This window comes from Bos taurus, chromosome 16 (assembly GCF_002263795.3).
Source record: "Bos taurus isolate L1 Dominette 01449 registration number 42190680 breed Hereford chromosome 16, ARS-UCD2.0, whole genome shotgun sequence".
Classification (NCBI taxonomy): Eukaryota; Metazoa; Chordata; class Mammalia; order Artiodactyla; family Bovidae; genus Bos; species Bos taurus.
In genome coordinates this window covers 55538282-55560152 of record NC_037343.1, presented here as the reverse complement: position 1 = coordinate 55560152, position 21871 = coordinate 55538282, and the positions used below count along the sequence as shown (strand labels likewise).

At 39.4% G+C, this 21871-nt stretch overlaps 1 protein-coding gene across 1 annotated transcript in view; it reads right to left on the bottom strand.

The window, feature by feature from the left end:
- LOC527428 (RAB GTPase activating protein 1-like) overlaps nucleotides 1-21871 on the bottom strand; it is a 96961-nt gene that overhangs the window by 18060 nt on the left and 57030 nt on the right. The window contains 2 exon segments of the mRNA NM_001103263.1: nucleotides 2262-2454; nucleotides 4421-4591. Of these exon segments, the coding sequence (NP_001096733.1) occupies nucleotides 2262-2454; nucleotides 4421-4558 (331 nt within the window). The 5' untranslated portion in view covers nucleotides 4559-4591.

Genomic DNA, 21871 nt, shown 5'->3' with positions numbered 1-21871 from the left:
AGGATATACAATCATCAAATGACAAAAACCAAAAAGTTAACCAATAAGTTAAATTGATGATGTTTAAACAAAAGCATTTATCTATTCAATTTTATCACTGGCAAACTACATATCTTTAATACTCACTTCAGCCCATTTAAATATAGACACTTTCCAGGTAGTTCCTTACCATTCAAGTTAGGGGTTATTTTAAATTGACCACAAGAATTCTCTTAAAAACTGCAACTATGAAGAGACAGCTGAGAAGTCTCCTCTTAGTTCTTTCAGGCTACTGTATAACAAAATACCACATGGATGGCTTACAAACAGACATTTATTTCTCCCAGCTCTGGATGCTGGGAAGTCCACGACTGAGGCTCTGGCAGATGGCTGTCTCATAAGAGCTCACTTTCTAGGCAGCATCTCTTCGCTGTGTCCTCACACTGCAGGAGGCACAAGCTAGCTTGTAGCACTTTGGCCTAGATTTACATTTAGCCTACATAAACATTCAGAAATGGATCTGCTGCTGCTGCTGCTGCTAAGTCGCTTCAGTCATGTCCAACTGTGTGTGACCCCATAGACGGCAGCCCACCAGGCTCCCCCGTCCCTGGGATTCTCCAGGCAAGAACACTGGAGTGGGTTGCCATTTCCTTCTCCAATGCAGGAAAGTGAAAAGTGAAAGTGACGTCACTCAGTCATGTCCGACTCTTGGCAACCCCATCACTCAGTCGTGTCTGACTCTTCACGACCGCATGGACTGCAGCCTACCAGGCTCCTCCGCCCGTAACATTTTCCAGGCAAGAGTACTGGAGTGGGTTGCCATTGCCCTCTCTGCAGAAATGGATCACACGGCCTTAAATCAATTGGGATGCTATCTCTTCTGCAGAGTGACTTAGTGAGGAATCTGAATATAACCAAGACCAGCATGTATTGATTCATGTCATTCCCTTGACCACAACAAAATGGTTCAGTTGGTCCAATCAGAGTAAAATTCACAACTTTTTGTTCCATGGTTAAAACACCAGAGCCTCTCTCAACCACCAGGTATAAACAAATCATTTACCCTTACTTATCAATTTCTGCTGCTAACTAGCCATGACATGGAGAAGATCAAAGCTGAGTAGTTTACAAAGAAATATTACCAGAGCCCAGATCAAACCACACCTCCAGTGTCTAAACCAGTAGGAGTTGGGTTGAGGTGGGTTTGCCTTTTCCTGATCCAAAATCATTTTCACTTATAAGGCTGGTATTCCTACTATAAATTCTACTTATTCATGCATGTATTTATCATTTATTATACTGTAATAAACACTTTTACAGTATTATTACACTGATGGAGTTGATATGCTATTTTACTTAGAATTTTCACAAACTATAAATTAAAATAACTGTATTTAAATTGAATAAGAAGGCACAGCATATAAAAGAATGTGTATATTAATTATTCTTTGATACCCAAGAATTTATTCATTTGTTAAGCATTTACTGAAGATCTACTATACTCCAAGTCATTGTTCAGTCACTAAGCCATGTCCAACTCTGTGAACCCATGGACTGCAGGACACCAGGCTCCCCTGTCCTCCACCATCTCCTGGAATTTGCTCAAATTCATGCCCACTGAGTCGGTGATATTTTCCAGTCTTCTCATCCTCTGCCACCCGCTTCTCCTTCTGCCTTCAATCTTTCCCAGCATCAGGGTCTTTTCCAATGACTTGGCTCTTCACATCAGGTGGCCAAAGCATTGGAGCTTCAAAGTCTTTACAATGAACGTTCAGGGTTAATTTCCTTTAGGATCGACTGGTTTGATCTCCATGCAGTCCAAAGGACTCTCAAGAGTCTTCTCCAGCACCACAATTTGAAGCATCAATTCTTCAGAGCTCAAACTTCTCTATGGTCCAACTCTCACATCCCTACATGACTACTAGAAAAACCATAGTTTTGACTATACAGACCTTTGTTGTTAAAGTGACATCTCTGCTTTTTAATACGCTGTCTAGTTTTGTCACAGTTTCCTTCCAAGGAGCAAGCGCCTTTTAATTTCATGGTTGAAATTAATGGGTAAACTGAGTACCATAGTAAAGTGAGTACCCAGACATAGTACTAGTTCTCAAGCAACACTGAGACTGATTTTACAGGTAGAGATACAAACAGAAGCTTAAGAACCAAAGTGGGAACTCTCGACCAGAACTGTAAAGTTGGTGGCCTTGATCTTAGAAAATTAAGCTAATAAAATTTTCATCATCAGTATTTCTCTTACAGTTTCCAAGAGTTCAATACAGTACCTGTATTTGATGGATCCAAAATTAACTGAAGAGATGGCTTATTTGTTTGCCTGGCTGAAATATTTCCAAATGAATGGTCTGAAATCTCACTGGAACTTGGACAATCAACAGGAAGGCTGCTTTGCCCCTTCTCCGAATCTCTCAAAATCTCTTCCATGGCTTTTTCCAGTTGTTCATCACCATTAGAAACTATCTACAGACAAAGGAAAACAATTCCTTTCAATCATAATATGGTTCTACTACTACAAAATACTGCATTTCTAGAACATATTTAAATTTAAAAATAGTTACTGAATACCAAGAATTAGTTGTACCTAATTTCATGAGATATAACAGAAAATTCTGAGTTTAAAAAACCAAGAAACAATAGAGGACTTATTAGTTTCAGAAAAGGATTCTCCAGAAAAACCCAAGGCAGTTTCCAACTATATTTGGCCTAGGAGCTTACTTAGAGATTTTCGGGGTTTTTTTCTTTTTTTTACCTTTCAGTAACACATTCTAAAAATCAAGTAATCCTAAATTTATGTGTTTTAAAGAGAAAAATTGATAAGTTTAAATAGACAATATATAGTGTTAATATCATTTAAAAGGTCATATTTTCTGTTATCATAACATAAATATGTTTGTGATTTCTTTACAAATTTTGCTTGAGCGGCCAAGGAGTATCGGTAATTTCCTTATATTTAAGTTGGCTGACCTTTTTCTTAAAAACCAAGTGAGACACACCAAGCATAAGTAAATAAATGCCTTAAGCACATTAATGTGAAAACAGAGTTAAATGAATTTAAATAGCTATTTATTTAAGTATACATAAGAATTGATGCTTTTGAACTGTGGTGTTGCAGAAGACTCTTGAGAGTCCCTTGGACTGCAAGGAGATCCAACCAGTCCATTCTGACGGAGATCATCCCTGGAATTTCTTTGGAAGGAATGATGCTGAAGCTGAAACTCCAGCACTTTGGCCACCTCATGCGAAGAGCTAACTCATTGGAAAAGACTGTGATGCTGGGAGGGATTGGGGGCAGGAGGAGAAGGGGATGCCAGAGGATGAGATGCCTGGATGGCATCACCGACTCGATGGACGTGAGTCTGAGTGAACTCCAGGAGTTGGTGATGGACAGGGAGGCCTGGCGTGCTGCGATTCATGGGGTCACAAAGAGTCGGACACGACTGAGTGACTGATCTGATCTGATCTGATTGACTATTTTAATGAAATTATAAAACTATATATCCTCAACATAATGTAAAATGATTACTTAACCATCTAATTTTTACAAATTAGATGTAAAATTTTTTATTAGATTGATATTTTATTAGATTAACATACTAACATACCTTTGTATCATAACTAATACTAAATACAAGTCATAAATAATATACAGCATTTTAGGCTAATTCCTTTCTCCCTATATCTAGGTGGTTATACAATTCCCATAGATATATACCTGGGTTTGTTTGGTTTTATTTATAAATAAGAAAACAGTTTTCATTTGGTCAAACATCATACATATATCTGTTTGCAATAAAAAAACATATATATATCAAATACATACCTGAATTGGTACACAGCTTCAAAGAAAAGACTTTTTTTGATAACTCAAACGTTATGCTGCCTAACAAAAACGCAACATAAAAATGAAAAATAAAAAGGACCACATCTAAATAAAAACTCAATGACTAAAATTACAAAACCTATACTTAAAAAATATTCAGACAAGTGTTAATCACACAGATGAATGCTACAAGCTGACTTAAAGCATAAAAATCATAAAGCAAAGTCTCTCAAGTGAAAGTAATACATAACTACATATTTATATAAGTAATTTTTAAAACCCAGCAGCAGTGAGAGACAAAAGTATCCAGATAAATTAAACTGCTGTAAGATTTAACCATTAAGTCTAACTTGCCAATTATCCTTTCTCTTCTTTTTTCCCTCCTATTTCTTATTTCTGAATTCTAAAAGATAAACAACCAAAAATAAAAAAATTTAAAAATAACAAACCTAACAATTATGTCTCTGGATAAATCAAACATTGATTCTATTCTCAAAGTGAGTACTTAAGAAAAAACTTTGGATTGTATACACTTCCTAAGGTAAGTTGCACCTAGTTAAAAAGAATAATTTAAAATAATATCATTTGTAGAAAAGGAAAAAATACCTTCAGTTCAGGTTTTTCATCATCTTTTGTAGAAGTATCACCTCCATGCTGAGGAACCAAAACAAATTCTTCACTGTTGAGTGTAGTCACAGAATCCGATGACCCACTAACCTTCTGTAATGAAGCTCTGACCTCCATTTCAGTTCTGCAAACTTCTCTTTCCACATCCACCTGGTCAAAACCACAAAGATTAAGAAAAAAACTGGTGAATAAAAACATGAACTATTGAGTACCTGGATCAATTTTGGGGGGGGCCTTTAAACATGGTTCAGGCAAAGAATTCTGCTGGCTAGATAATCATCTCAAAACTAGGGAGTCTACCTTCTTGGACTGGGCCACATAATAAGAGATGTACCCTGAGTTTCCAGACTAAACGAACCATATTGTTCTCTGAACACCACCACAAACCTGCCCATCTCAACTAAAAGGATTTACTACTATAAGGCACTCTCTATATTTCTCTGAGAAATACTTTTTGTCCTTTTTATAAATATAGAAAACAAATAAGAAATAAGCTAGAAGTATGTACAAATTCACACACAAACAAAAATACATTCACTGGTGACTTTATAACCAAATCCAAATGTCTGCATAACTTATCTCCTCACACTAATAAGCACTGTACCTTAAAATATTTTTTATGTGTCACTTAAGTTGACAGATTAATACAGAATTCAACATTCTAAGCCATGTATCTTTTCCTTTCCAAACACAAAACCACTTATCTATAGGAAGCAGAAAATGGGGAGTTGGGGCGGGCGTGCCAAGGGGAGCAAAGCTTTATATTGCACTCATGCAGCAGTATTCAAATACTGTGTTCTATATATAGATCTCAATACTGTTTTCTATATAGATCTCTAGAAGCTCAGCTGGTAAAGAAACCACCTACAATATAGGAGACCCTGGTTTGATTCCTGAGACAGGAAGATCCGCTGGAGAAGGGATAGGCTACCCACTCCAGTATTCTTGGGTTTCCCTGGTGGCTCAGCTGGTAAAGAATCTGCCTGCAATGTGAGAGACCTGGGTTCAATCCCTGGGTTGAGAAGATCCTCTGGAGAAGGAAAAGGCTACCCACTCCAATATTCTGGCCTAGAAAAATCTATGGACTGTAAAGTCCATGGAGTCACAAAGAATCGGACACAACTGAGCAACTCACTTTCACTTCACACCATAGAAACTCAACATTCTCTACCACTTCCAGAAACCCAAATATTCACACAACTAAATGAAACTGAACATGTACACTACATAAGAGTCACTATACTCAACATTTGGGGTTACATCAGTGAATAAGGCAAACAAGATGCCTCCTCTCCTGGAGCTTACAGCTTGTGAGGAAACAAGCAAGCAAGTAAGGAAGGAAATCCCAAATCATTCAACAGGCTATGAAGAAAACACAACAGCCCTAATATAACAAAGAGGAGCTGTAAGGAGTAGTATACAGATGACTATAAGGGAGGTAGTAGGAAAAGACTCTCTGAAAGGGAAATATTTGAGCTGAAAGCAGGAAGATTTAAAAAAGGAACCTTAGGTTAAACAATCTGCTCAGCGACAAAGGGGATAATAAGACAGGGAGGTAAGACAAGTTCAGTTTAGTATAGTTGCTCAGTCATACCCAACTCTTTCCAACCCCATGGACTGCAGCACTCCAGGCTTCCCTATTCATCACCAACTCCCGAACTTTACTCAAAATTCATGTCCATCGAATTGATGATGCCTTTAATCTTTCCCGGCATCAGGGTCTTTCCCAATGACTCAATTCTTGGCATAAGGTAGCCAAAGTATTGGAGTTTCAGCTTCAACATTAGTCCTTCCAATGAATATTCAGGATTGATTTCCTTGAGGATTGACTGGTTTGATTTCCTTGCAGTCCAAAAACTCTCAAGACTCTTTTACAACACCACAGTTCAAAAGCATAAATTTTTCTGCACTCAGCTTTCTTTATAGTCCGACTCTCACATTCATACATGACTACTGGAAAAACGGTGCCTTGACTAGACGGACCTTTGTTGACAAAGTAATGTCTCTGCTTTTGAATATGCTGTCTAGGTTGGTCATAACTTTTCTTCCAAGGAGTAAGAGTCTTTTAATTTCATGGCTGCAGTCACCATCTGCAGTGATTTTGCACCCCAAAAAAATAAAGTCAGCCACTGTTTCCACTATTTCCCCATCTATTTGCCACGAAATGATGGGACTGGATGCCATCACTCTCCTCTTTCACTTTCATCAAGAGGCTCTTTAGTTCTTCTTCACTTTCTGCCATAAGGGTGGAGTCATCTGCATATCTGAGATTATTGATATTTCTCCCGGCAACCTTGATTCCAGCTTGTGCTTCCTCTAGCCCAGCGTTTCTCATGATGTACTCTGCATATAAGTTAAATAAGCAGGGTGACAATATACAGCCTTGATGTACTCCTTTTCCTATTTGGAACCAGACTGTTGTTCCATGTCCAGTTCTAACTGTTGCTTCCTGACCTGCATACAGGTTTCTCAAGAGGCAGGTCAGGTGGTCTGGTATTCCCATCTCTTTCAGAATTTTCCACAGTTTGTGGTGATCCACACAGTCAAAGGCTGTGGCGTAGTCAATAAAGCAGATTTTTTTCTGGAACTCTCTTGCTTTTGTGATGATCCAGCAGATGTTGACAACTTGATCTCTGGTCCCTCTGCCTTATCTAAAACCAGCTTGAACATCTGGAAGTTCACAGTTCACATACGGTTGAAGCCTGGCTTGGAGAATTTTGAGTATTACTTTGCTAGCATGTGAGATGAGTGCAACTGTGTGATAGTGATAGTTTGAACATTCTTTGGGATTGCCTTTCTTTGGAACTGGAATGAAAACTGACCTTTTCCAGTCCTGTGGCCACTGCTGAGTTTTCCAAATTTGCTGGCATACTGAGCGCAACGCTTTCACAGTATTATCTTTTAGGATTTGAAACAGCTCAACTGGAATTCCATCACCTCCACTAGCTTTGTTCGTAGTGATGCTTCTTAAGGTCCACTTGCCTTCGTATTCCAAGATGTCTGGCTCTAGGTGAGTGATCACACCATCATGGTTATCTGAGTCATGAAGATCTTTTTTGTATAGTTCTTTTGTGTATTCTTGCCACCTCTTCTTAATATCTTCTGCTTCTGTTAGGTCCATACCATTTCTGTCCTTTATTGAGCCCATCTTTGCATGAAATGTTCCCTTGGCACCTCTAATTTTCTTGAAGAGATCTCTAGTCTTTCCCATTTTATTGTTTTCCTCTATTTCTTTGCATTGGTCACTGAGGAAGGCTTTCTTATCTCTCCTTGATATTCTTTGGAATGCTGCATTCAAATGGGTATATCTTTCCTTTTTCCTTTGCCTTTCACTTCTCTTCTTTTCTCAGCTATTTATAAGGCCTCCTCAGGCAATCATTTTACCTTTTTGCATTTCTTTTTCTTGGGGATGGTCTTGATCCCCTGCCTCCTGTACAACATCACGGACCTCTGTCCATAGTTCTTCAGGCACTCTGTCTATCAGATCTAATCCTTTGATTCTATGTCACTTCCACTGTATAATTATAAGGGATTTGATTTAGGTCATACCTGAATGGTCTAATGGTTTTCCCTACTTTCTTCAATTTAAGTCTGAATTTAGCAATGAGTTCATGATCTGAGCCACAGTCAGCTCCCGGTCTTGTTTTTGCTCCCTGTATAGAGCTTCTCCATCTTTGGCTGCAAAGAATAAAATCATTCTGACTTTGGTATTGACCATGTGGTGATGTCCATGTGTAGAGTCTTCTCTTGTGTTGTTGGAAGAGGGTGTTTGCTATGACCAGTGCGTTTTCTTGGCATAACTCTGTTAGCCTTTGACCGGCTTCATCTTGTACTCCAAGGCCAAATTTGCCTGTTACTCCAGGTATCTCTTGACTTCCTACTTTTGCATTCCAGTCCTCTATAATGAAAAGAACATCTTTTGAGGGGGTTAGTTCTAGAAGGTCTTGTAGTCTTCATAGAACCATTCAACTTCAGCTTCTTCAGCATTACTGGCCAGGGCATAGACTTGGATTATCGTGATATTGAATGGTTTGCCTTGGAAACAAACAAGAGATCATTCTGTTCCTTTTGAGATTGCATCCAAGTACTGCATTTGGACTCTTTTGTTGACTATGATGGCTATTCCATTTCTTCTAAGGGATTCTTGCCTACAGTAGTAGATAGAATGGTCATCTGAGTTAAATTCACCCATTCCAGTCCATTTTAGTTCACTGATTCCTAAAATGTCAATGTTCACTCTTGCCATCGCCTGTTTGACCACTTCCAATTTGCCTTGATTCGTGGACCTAACATTGCAGGTTCCTATGCAATACTGCTCTTTATAACATCAGACTTTACTTCCATTACCCGTCACATCACAACTGGGTGTTGTTTTTGCTTTGGCTCCATCTCTTCATTCTTCTTGGAGTTATTTCTCCACTCTTTTCCAGTAGCATTTTGGGCACCTACCGACCTGGGGTGTTCATCTTTCAGTGTCCTATCTTCTTGCCTTTTCATACTGCTCATGGGGTTCTCAAGGCAAGAATACTGAAGTGGTTTGCCATTCCCTTCTTGAGTGGACCACGTTTTGTAAGAACTCTCCAAGATGACCCGTCCATCTTGGGTGGCCCTACATGGCATGGCTCACCATTTCACTGAGGTAGACAAGGCTGTGATCTCTGTGATTAGTTTGGTTAGTTTTCTGTGATTGTGGTTTCCATTCTGTCTGCCCTCTGATCGATCAGGACAAGAGGCTTATGGACACTTCCTGATGGGAGAGACAGATTGAGGGGGAAACTGGGTCTCGTTCTGATGGGCCATGCTCAATAAATCTTTAATCAAATTTTGTTGATGGGCAGGGCTGTGTTCCCTCCCTGTTGTTTGACCTGAGGCCAAACTACGGTGGAGGTAATGAAGATAATGGGGACCTTCTTTGAAAGGTCCCATGCAGGCACTGCTGCACTCAGTGCCCCTGACCCTGCAGCAGGCTACTGTCCACCCATGCCTCTGTCAGAGACCCCTGGACACTCACAGGCAAGTCTGGGTCAGTCTTTTGTAGGGTCACTGCTCCTCTCTCCTGGATCCTGGAGCACACAAGGTTCTGTTTGTGCCCTCCAAGAGTCTGCTTCCCCAGTCCTATGTAAGTTCTGGTGGCTCTATGATGGGGTGAATGGCAACCTCCTCCAAGAAGGCTTATGCCATACCCAGGTCGGCTGCACCCAGAGCCCCTGCCCCCGAGGCAGGCCACTGCTGACCCATAATTTCACAAGAGACACTCAAACACAATTCTGGCTCAGTCTCTGTGGAGGTCTCTGGGTCCTGGTACGCACAAGGTTTCAGCCCTCTCAGCGGACAAGCAGACCAGTGCTGAAGAATGCAGGACCTCATAACCATGGTAAGCCTGACCCATGCCAAAAATTCCCCCAGAAATGTTCTTTTTCTCTAATTAGGTTATTTTGTTCACTTCCTCATTAAAAAAAAAAAAAAAAGGCTGCAATATCTCATTTTGCCAGTAGGTGACACTAATACCATTACTCTCATCAAAAAAGGAGGAAAAAAAATTACTTTCACCTTCAAGTCACAGTTGAAAAAACTACTTCCTAACATCATTGAAAAAATCAAAGTTTCTAATAACATCGAAACGAAGAATAATTACTGCCAACTCCAAGGCCTACCTCTCATTTATTTCTGCTAGGCATGTAAACATACTTCTTTTTTAAAACCCTTCAAGCATATTCATCTGTCCTCTAAAAGGTTTTTCTCATTTTGCATATTATGTGTGTGTGCTAAGTCGCTTTAGTTGTGTCTGACTCTTTGCAACCCTATAGACTGTAACCCACTAGGTTCCCTCTGTCCATGTGATTCTCCAGGCAACAACACTGGGGCGGGCTGCCATTTCCAGGTTATCTTCCTGACCCAGGGATCGAACCCATGTCTCACGTTTCCTGCATTGGCAGGCGGGGACTTTACCACTAGCGCCCTTGCATATTATATGTTTCTGAAAATGCAGTATGTATTAGAAGCAACTTTTTACCCTTCCGGCTGCCCCATGAAAGCTTGATTGTCAAGACATTACACACTTCAGGTGTTCTTTCTATGGCCAATCCTTCAAATCCTTTTCGGTTGCCACTCTTCTACTTCACATTTAAATGCTGGAAATTCCCCAAATTCTGAGCTTTTTTCTCTGATTCTTTGCCACTCACTCTTATTGCCAAGGATTTAAATAGCATCTATATACTGAAAGTCTCCCAAATTTCTATCCCAACCCAAATGTCTCCTCTAATTCCTGATTTTGAATCCAACTCTTTGATATTTCCTTGTGGAATTCTATCAGTATCTTAAAATGTGACCCAAGTGGAATTCCTAATGTCTCCTCCAAAATTGTTTCTTATTCAGATTTCCCATTTCTGAAGAACACCACCTTCTACTAAGTTGCACAAACAAAAAATCTGGTTATCATCCTTGATTCATCTCTGCTTCTTCATTCCTCTCATTACCAAGTCATGTCAATCTCACTTTCAAAATAAATCCCACATCTATCTCTCTACATCCATTTTACAAACCTAATACAAGCCATGATCTCACCTATTATAACAGTCTCCAGCGACGTCACTTTCACTTTTCACTTTCCTGCATTGGAGAAGGAAATGGCAACCCACTCCAGTGTTCTTGCCTGGAGAATCCCAGGGACAGGGGAGCCTGGTGGGCTGCCGTCTCTGGGGTTGCACAGAGTCGGACATGACTGAAGCGACTTAGGAGCAGTAGCAACCCATCTCCTTCTTCCAGTCTTCTCCTCCCTGATCTACTAACTGAGCAGCCAAAGAAATATTTTGGAAAGCTAAGTTGGATTACATTAAAGCTCCAGACTAAAGTATTTTAACTAAAATTCAAATAAAATCCAAACTCCCTGCCATGACTTAAATGCCTGACACACCCTTGCATCTGTCACTTTTTCATTACAGCTCTTTAGTCATGGAAAGTTCCTTCCCACTTTAGGTCTTAGCACTTATCCCCTGCCTTCATATGGCTGACTCCTAAAGGTATCACCTGCCATTCATAGACTCAACAAATATTAATTTAATGAGTCCCTACTACGTGACAGAAATCGTAATGGGAACTAGAGACTAAACAGTTACTGAGATGAATGTAGGCCCAATTTTCTTAGACCTAACATTCTTACGGATGTGTTAAATAATACAGAACAAAGTAAATTAGGATCATCTATTGGAATAAGCAATGGAAAAGATGCTGAGAAGGCAGGAGGCAATATGGATTCAATCGACATTTGGATTTAATGATGATGAGCAAATCATGGAAAGAACTGGGGAGAAAGAACTTCATGTAGAAGAAATAGCAAATACTGAGTTGGACAAGAAGTTTGTTAGGATTCTTCCAGATGATATTTCGAACAATCTTCTTGGCCAATCCAATCAAAAACCAAGACGTAAGAGAAGGCTGGCATAGTTTCTAGTGGGGTCACTGCTCCTTTCTCGTGGGTCCTGGTACGCACAAGGTTTTGTCTGTGCCCTCCAGGAGTGTGTGTCCACAGATACAACTGCACTCATCTCACATGAGTAGTAGCAAAGTAATGCCCAAAATTCTCCAAGCTAGCTGTCTATGGGGTCGCACAGAGTCACACACGACTGAAGCGACTTAGCAGCAGCAGCAGGAGGCTTCAACAGTACATGAACCAAGAATTTCCAGATGTTCAAACTGGATTTAGAAAAGGCACAGGAACCAGAGATCAAATTGCCAACATCTGTTAGATCATAGAAAAAGAAAATCACACAAAAACATCTACTTCTGCTTTACTGACTACACCAAAGCCTTTGACCGTGTGGATTACAACAAACTGTGGAAAATTCTTGAAGAGATGGGAATACCAGATCACCTGACCTGCCTCCTGAGAAATCTGTATGCAGGTCAGGAAGCAACAGTTAGAACTGGACATGGAACAACAGACTGGTTCCAAACTGCGAAAGGAGTACGTCAAGGCTGTGTATTGTCACCCTGCTTATTTAACTTATGTGCAGAGTACATCATGAGAAACGCTGGGCTGGAGGAAGCACAAGCTGGAATCAAGATTGCCAGGAGAAATATCAATAACCTCAGATATAGAGATGACACCACCCTTATGGCAGAAAGTGAAGAGGAACTAAACAACCTCTTGATGAAGGTGAAAGAGGAAAGTGAAAAAGCTGGCTTAAAACTCAACATTCAGAAAACGAAGATCATGGCATCTGGTCCCATCACTTCATGGCAAACAGATGAGGAAACAATGGAAACAGTGAGAGACTTGATTTTCTTGCACTCCAAAATCACTGCAGATGGTGACTGCAACCATGAAAATTTTTATAAAAGACGCTTGCTCCTTGGGAGAAAAACAATGACAAACCTAGACAGCATATTAAAAAGAAGAGACATTACTTTGCCATCAAAGGTCCATGTAGTCAAAGCTATGGTTTTCCCAGTTGTCATGTATGATTTAAGAGTTGGACCATAAAGAAGGCTCATCAGTGAAAAATTGATGCTTTGAACTGTGGTGCTGGAGAAGACTTTTGAGAGTCCTTGGACTTCAAGGAGATCAAACCAGTTAATACGAAAAGAAATCAACCTTGAATATTCATTGGAAGGACTGATGCTAAAGCTGAAGCTCCAATACTTTGGCCACCTGATGCGAAGAACGGACTCACTGGGAAAGACCCTAAGGCTGGGAAAGATTGAAAGCAGGAGGAGAAGGGGACGACAGAGGATGAGATGGCTGGATGTCATCACCGAATCAATGGACATGAGTTTGAGCAAGCTCTGGGAGTTGGTGATGGACAGGGAAGCCTGGGCATGCTGCAGTCCGTGGGGTCACAAGAGTCAGAGATGACTGAACTGAAATGAGAGAGAGAGAAGTCGCTCATTCGTGTCTGATTCTTTGAAACCCCATGGACTGTAGCCTAACAGGCTCCTCCATCCATGGGATTTTCCAGGCAAGGGTACTGGAGTGGGTTGCCACTAAGAGAAGGCTTACTGAGAGACAGAAAGGAGGCCATGATAGCTTCAAAATAATAAGTATAGGTACGAATACAGTTGTCCCTCGGTATCCATGGAGAATTGATTCTAGGACCCACCACAGACACCTGAATCCACAGATGCTCAAGTATCGTAATTGACATTCCATATCCTCGATTTGTCATCTGTGGCTTCAACCAACCAGACTGCGTAGTATTGTAGTATTTATTGAAAAAAATCTATGTATATGTAGACTCAGACAATTCAAATGCATGTTGTTCAAAGGTCAACTATACTTGGTATGAAATGAAATATAGATAGGAAGGCAGAGTGCCTGAGGTCACCCCTGTCACAAAGGCTATCTAAATATACCCCCTTTCCAATTCCAACTGTGTCTCCCCTCAAAGGATTCTTCTTCAGTTCAGTTCAGTTGCTCAGTCATGTCCGACTCTTTGCGACCCCATGAACCGCAGTATGCCGGGCCTCCCTGTCCATCACCAACTCCCGGAGTCCACCTAAACTCAGGTCCATTGAGTTGGTGATGCTGTCCAACCAATTATCCTCTGTCATCCCATGCTCCTCCTGCCTTCAATCTTTCCCAGCATCAGGGTCTTTTCAAATGAGTCAGCTCTTTGTATCAGGTGGCCAAAGTATTGGAGGTCCTTCCAATGAACACCTGGGACTGACCTCCTTTAGGATGGACTCGTAGGATGTCCCTGCAGTCCGAGGGACTCTCAAGAGTCTTCTCCAACACCACAGTTCAAAAGCATCAATTTTTCTGCACTCAGCTTTCTTTACAGTCCAACTCTCACATCCATACATGACTACTGGAAAAACCATAGCCTTGACTAGATGAACCTTTGTTGGCAAAGTAATGTCTCTGCTTTTGAATATGCTATCTAGGTTGGTCATAACTTTCCTTCCAAGGAGTAAGCATATTTTAATTTCATGGCTGCAATCACCATCTGCAGTGATTTTGCAGCCCAAAAAAATAAAACCAGCCACTGTTTCCCCATCTATTTGCCATGAAGTGATGGAACCGGATGCCATATCTTCGTTTTCTGAATGTTGAGCTTTAAGCCAACTTTTTCACTCTCCACTTTCACTTTCATCAAGAAGCTCTTTAGTCCTTCTACACTTTCTGCCGTAACGGTGGTGTCATCTGCATATCTGAAGTTATTGATATTTCTCCCGGCTATCTTGATTCCAGCTTGTGCTTCCTCTAGCCCAGCGTTTCTCATGATGTACTCTGCATATAAGTTAAATAAACAGGGTGACAATATACAGCCTTGACGAACTCCTTTTCCTATTTGGAACCAGTCTGTTGTTCCATGTCCAGTTCTAACTGTTGCTTCCTGACCTGCATACAGGTTTCTCAAGAGGCAGATCAGGTGGTCTGGTATTCCCATCTCTTTCAGAATTGTCCACAGTTTATTGTGATCCACACAGTCAAAGGCTTTGGCATAGTCAATAAAGCAGAAATAGATGTTTTTCTGGAACTCTCTTGCTTTTTTGTTGATCCAGAGGATGTTGGCAACTTGATCTCTGGTTCCTCTGCCTTTTCTAAAACCTGCTTGAACATCTGGAAGTTCACAGTTCATGTATTGCTGAAGCCTGGCTTGGAGAATTTTGAGCATTACTTTACTAGCATGTGAGATGAGTGCAATTGTGCGGTAGTTTGAGCATTCTTTGGCATTGCCTTTCTTTGGGATTGGAATGAAAACTGACCTTTTCCAGTCCTGTGGCCACTGCTGAGTTTTCCAAATTTGCTGGCATATTGAGCGCAGCACTTTCACAGCATCATCTTCCAGGATTTGAAATAGCTCAACTGGTATTCCATCACCTCCACCAGCTTTGTTCATAGTGATGCTTCCTAAGGCCCACTTGACTTCCCATTCCAGGATGTCTGGCTCTAGGTGAGTGATCACACCATCGTGATTATCTGGGTCATGAAGATCTTTTTTGTACAGTTCTTCAGTATATTCTTGCCACCTCTTCTTAATATCTTCTGCTTCTGTTTGATCCATACCATTTCTGTCCTTTATTGAGCCCATCTTTGCATGAAATGTTCCCTTGTTATCTCTAATTTTCTTGAAGAGATCTCTAGTTTTTCCCATTCTATTGCTTTCCTCTATTTCTTTGCACTGATCGCTGAGGAAGGCTTTTTATCTCTCCTTGCTATTCTATGGAACTCTGCATTCATATGGGTATATCTTTCCTTTTCTCCTTTGCTTTTTGCTTCTCTTCTTTTCACAGCTATTTGTAAGCCCTCCTCAGACAGCCATTTTGCCTTTTTGCATTTCTTTTTCTTGGGGATAGTCTTGATCACTGTCTCCTATACAATGTCAGGAACTTCCATCCATAGTTCATCAGGCACTCTGTCTATCAGATCTAGTCCCTTAAATCTATTTCTCACTTCCACTGTATAACCATAAGGGATTTGATTTAGGTCATACCTGAATGGTCTAGTGGTTGACAGTTAAACTAACAGTTAATTCTGAATTAGCATGTAACTCAATACTAATGTGCACTGTGGTAACTTATTCAAATAAGATGTCCATTTTTAATAGAGGTTTTCTTTATCCCAAAGGAATGTCAGATATTCTGTCATGCTAACAGGAAAACTAATAGTTTACCATATGTAATTTTGTGACCTCTTCCAAACATAGCCTGGCACCTCTCATTCTACTCAAAATTAAGACAGCTCTTAATACAACCATCACAACCCTGCCTTGAAGGGTCTTAAAGATACTTTTATAAGTTTGCCAAGTACTACTACTATCTTAGTAGTGAAGGTATTACTAGTACCTTCACTACTAAAGCAGGGTGAAGGAGGAAAATTTTTAAATGGTTTAATACTCATTATTGAAACAACTAAGATCATGGCATCCGGCCCCATCACTTCATGGCAAACAGAAGGGGAAAAGGTGGAAGCAGTGACAGATTTCCTCTTCTTGGACTCTAAAATGGCAGATGGTGACTGCAGACATGAAATTAGAAGATGGCTGCTTCATGGCAGGAAAGCTATGACAAACCTAGACAGAGTGTTAAAAGCAAAGACATCACTTTGCCACAAAAAGGCCTGGATAGTCAAGGCAATGGTCTTTCCAGTAGTCATGTACAGATGTGAGAGCTGGACTATAAAGAAGGCAGAGTGCCAAAGAACTGATACTTTCAAACTGTGGTGACTCTTGAGAGTCCCTTGGAGTGCAAGGAGATCAAACCAGTCAATCTTAAGGGAAATCAATGCTGAATATACATTGGAAAGACTGATGCTGAAGCTGAAGCTCCAATACTTTGGCCACCTAATGCAAATAGCCAATTTTTTGGAAAAGACTGTGATGCTGGTAAAGACCGAAGGCAGAAGAGGGTGACAGAGGATGAGATGGTTGGATGGCGTCACTGGTTCAATGGACATGAACTTGGGCAAAATCCAAGAGATGTTGAGGGACAGGGAAGCCTGGCATGCTGCAGTCCACAGGGTCACAAAGAGTCAGACACAACTTGGCTACTGAACAACAACTAATACCTTACAGGATTGAAGACTGCTTTGAACCTCAATATAGAGACAACATGCTTATCAAATTTGCACACAAACACGATGAAAGGCAATACTTTAAAGTGCAAAGAATGAAAAGTCAATACTTAAAATATTTCCAACAGCAAGTAATAAGATTTAAACAGGGATAGGATAGTCTTTTCAATAAACAGTGTTGGGAAAATTAGATATCAAAATGCGAAAGAATGAAGTTGGACCCCAACCTCACACCATACACAAAACTCAATTCAAAATGGATTGTAGACCTAAATATAAGAACTAAAACTATAAAACTCTTAGCATAAAACAAAGGAGTAAATCTTCATGTCCTTGGATTAAGGATGGTTTCTGATACAACAGTAAAAGCATACGTGAAAGAAGAAAAAAATAGTTGAACAGTTAAAAGAATATCAGTTAAATACATTGAAATTTTAAATGCACTGAAAATGATACCATGAAAAAGTAAAATCCACAGGATGAGAAAATATTTACAATAGTTGATTATCCAGATTAAATGAGGAACTCTTACAAGTCAATAATAAAAAGACAAATAATTAAACTTCTGTTACCAGCTAAAGAGCGTGGACATTATCACCTTCTTCCCTATAAGAAGAAAAGGCTGGACAAACCAAAAAGCAAAGCTTCCTTGGATCCATTAGAAAACTGAGGTCACAGGACAAACTGCCATTTCAAATCTGGGACAAGCAAGAGAAAGACAGCAAGTAAGAGCTGCTAGAGCCATAAGCTGGAAGGAACACTTAAATGCTAATTTTGACAAACTGCCGGAAGCTAAGTATGGGACTTGAGTGTGGGAGTGGACAGTGGGTTGTGGAAGGGTGGCTTCAAATTTTTTCATATTTAGTTGGTACTTAATAATAAGTAATAATAAAGAAATTTCTAACATTCAAAAAAGAAAATGTTGAAATAACTACATTGATTTTAGACAAAGCAGACTTCAGAACTAGAAAGATTATCAGAGATAAAGAGGAGTATTATAAAATAATAAGAGGGTCAATTCTCTGAGAAAATATAACAATCTGCATTGAGTACACATGTAACAAGAGGGCATCAAATTACTTGAGGCAAAAACTGGTAGAACTTGAAAGGAGAAACAGAAAAATCTACTATTATAGTTGGATATTTCAACACCTCTATCCGAAACTGAGAGATCAAGCAGACAGAAAATTAAGCAAGAAATACACGACCTAAACAGCACTATTAGTCAACCTGATGTAATTGATGTTTATAAAATACTAATCTAAAAAGAGAAGGATGTACTTTCTTACAGGGAACATTCACCAAGGGAGACCATATTCTTGGACCATAAAACACTCCTTGGTAAATTTTTAAAAATTCAGTTCAGTTCAGTCGCTCAGTCACGTCCAACTCTTTGCGACCCCATGAATTGCAGCACGCCAGGCCTCCCTGTCCATCACCAACTCCCGGAGTTCACTCAGACTCATGTCCATCGAGTCGGTGATGTCATCCAGCCATCTTATCCTCTGTCGTCCCCTTCTCCTCCTGCCCCCAATCCCTCCCAGCATCAGGGTCTTTTCCAATGAGTCAACTCTTCGCATGAGGTGGCCAAAGTATTGGAGTTTCAGCTTTAGCATCAGTCCTTCCAATGAACACCCAGGACTGATCTCCTTTAGAATGGACTGGTTGGATCTCCTTGCAGTCCAAGGGACTCTCAAGAGTCTTCTCCAACACCACAGTTCAAAAGCATCAATTCTTCAGCAACTATACAAATATTATCAAACTCATAATATAATTAAACTAGAAATCAAGAACAGATAGCCCAGAAATTCCCAAATATTTGGAAATTAAATAACATACGCCTAAGTAACCATGAGTCAAAGACGAAACAAGGAAAGCTTTTAAATACTTTTAACTAAACAAAAATGAAGATATAACACATTAAAAGTTGTGGGATATAGTGACAGCAGTACTTAGAAATTTGTTGCACTGAATGCATACATCTAGGAAAGAAAAAACATCTAAAATCTAAAAAACATCTAAAACTTACGCTTCCTTAGAAACCTTAGGAAACTAAAAAAAAAGAGGGGGAGCATATAAAAAATAATAAACAGAAATCAATGAAATGAAGTAGAAAAGCAATACAGAAACATTTAACAATCAAAAGATGGCTCTTTAAAAAGATAAATAATATAGATTAAATTGATAAAAGGTCTAGCCAGGCTAAACAAGAAAAAGAGAATACACAAACTAGCAATATCAAAAATGAAAGAAGGTCATCACTACCAATCCCTGGATATCAACAGGATAATAAACAAATATTACCAACAATTCTATGCCCACAAATTTGGTAACTTAGATGAAATGGACCAGTTCCTTGAAAGACATAAAAGTACCAAACTTCACACCAGAAAAAATAGATAATCTGAACAGCTCTATATCTTTAAATAAATTTAACCAAAAATAATTAATAAGCTTCCAAAAGATAAAGCACTGGACATAAATGGCTTCACTGGCAATTCCAAAGATTTAAGGAAGAAACAGTATCAATTCTCCATAATCTCGTCCAGAATATAGGAGAGGAAATACCTTCTAACTTATTCTATGAGGCCAGAATTGACCTAATATTAAAAACTAACACCAGAGTACAAGACAAGAAAACTATAGATAAAATATTATAAAATCATATTCAACAACGTTTAAAAAGAATTATACCTTAGGTATGCAAGACTGGCTCAAAAATTAATCAATAAGCAAAAGTAAAATCACTATCATGAATGCAACATCCATTCATTACAAAAACTCTCAGTGAACCAGCAATTGATGGAACTGCCTCAACTTGGTAAAGAGTATCTATAAAAAAAAAACCTACAGCTAACATCATACTTAACTGTGAGAGACCGAAGAGACTGGACACTTTCCTTTAAGACTGGGAACCGTGTAATGATATCCCCTCTCTCTCACCTCTGATTAACATTAAGAAATAAAATTGTCTTTATTAACAAATTACATAACATCATAAGAAATAAAAGCTATGAAGATTGAAAAGGAAGAAATAAAACTGTCTTTATTCACAGATTACATAATTATCTATGCAGAAAATCCCAAAAATCTATCCAAACTGAGTTGAGTCCAGAAGTCACAGGATACAAGGGCAATATACAAAAGTCAATCTCTTCCCTACATACAAACAATAAAGAATTTGAATTTTTCATTTTTTAAAAAGCAATACCATTTACAATAACACCAAACAAATGAAATAATTATGTAAAAAATCTATCAAAATACCTGTAGGATCTGTTCGTAAGTAGAAACCTACAAAACACTAATGAAAGAAATTAAAGAAGATCTAAAAGATGAAAAGATACTCAATGTTCATAGATCAGAAAACTCAGTATTGCTAAGATGTTGATTCTTTCCTATTTAAATACGTAGATTCAAAAAATAACTTGTTAAGACTGAAAAAACATCTTTAGCACTCACCTATCGACACAAGGACAGGAACCATATCTAGTTTTATTTTATTCACCAACACATCCCCAGCACAGTACCTATACAAACTACAGACTCAATAAACATCTGCTTAACAAACAAGTCAATTATTTTGGATATAGCAGGCTGGACTCATGCATCAGATAGCAAGTTGTACTGAATGGATTCTAATGTCACTTAATCTTAAGATTCTCATTCTACATAAAGTGCAGAAGAATTCCATTCCAACAAGTCAATTCAAAATATAACCTACTAAGTCTACTATTATGCAGCAGAATAAACACTAAGTAAAATGTTACTTTTTCTTTATATATGGTGATTTGCTATCACATCAAATCAGAAGAAATATCAGTTGGAAAATTTTCAGTCTTTTAAATAACATGGACCTTCACTGTTCTACGAACTCAAGACTAATACATCCATTTCAACTCAGCACGTAAAACAGCAATACACAAAAGCAAAGCTGCTTTTAAAATGCATCTTGTTAAAAATAAATAAATAAATAAAATAAAATGCATTTTGTTAAAAGTCTGGCCTATTATAACCCCAAAATTATAATGCAAAACCTGACAAAGGATTTTTATATCTCTTCAGGCACAGAAGAAGGAAAACAAAAACAAAGACACCAACACTGGGAACTACAGTCTAGGCATAAACATTTTTATTTTTATTTTTAGGGCATTTTGGAGAAGGCAATGGCACCCCACTCCAGTACTCTTGCCTGGAAAATCCCATGGACAGAGGAGCCTGGTAAGCTTCAGTCCATGGGGTCGCTAAGAGTCAGACACGACTGAGCGACTTCACTTTGACTTTTCACTTTCATGCATTGGAGAAGGAAATGGCAACCCACTCCAGTGTTCTTGCCTGGAGAATCCCAGGGACGGGGGAGCCTGGTGGGCTGCCGTCTATGGGGTCGCACAGAGTCGGACACGACTGAAGTGACTTAGCAGCAGCAGCAGCAGCAGGAGGGCATTTTAATGGTATATGAGAATAAGAAAACTAAGCAGTGCTTCAGAAAGTCTACTGTTTCTTCTATCCATCTTTTTCTCCTCTGCTCTAAACCCAAAAATGTTCTATAAACTGACTGACTTAAATGACTTAAACACACATTTCCCCCACACCTATGGTAATTCCGAGCTTCCCAGGTAGCACTAATGGTAAAGAATCTACCTGCCAATACAGGAGATATAAGAGACACGAGTTCAATCTCTGGGTTGGGAAGATCCCCTGGAAGAGGAACCCATGCCAGTATTCTTGCCTGGAGAATCCCACGGACGGAGGAGTCTGGTAGGCTACAGTCAATGTGGTCGCAAAGACTTGGAAACCACTGAGCACCAGTTCAGTTCAGTTCAGTTCAGTCGCTCAGTCATGTCTGACTCTTTGCAACCCCATGAATTACAGCAGGCCAGGCTTCCCTGTCCATCACCAACTCCCGGAGTTCACTC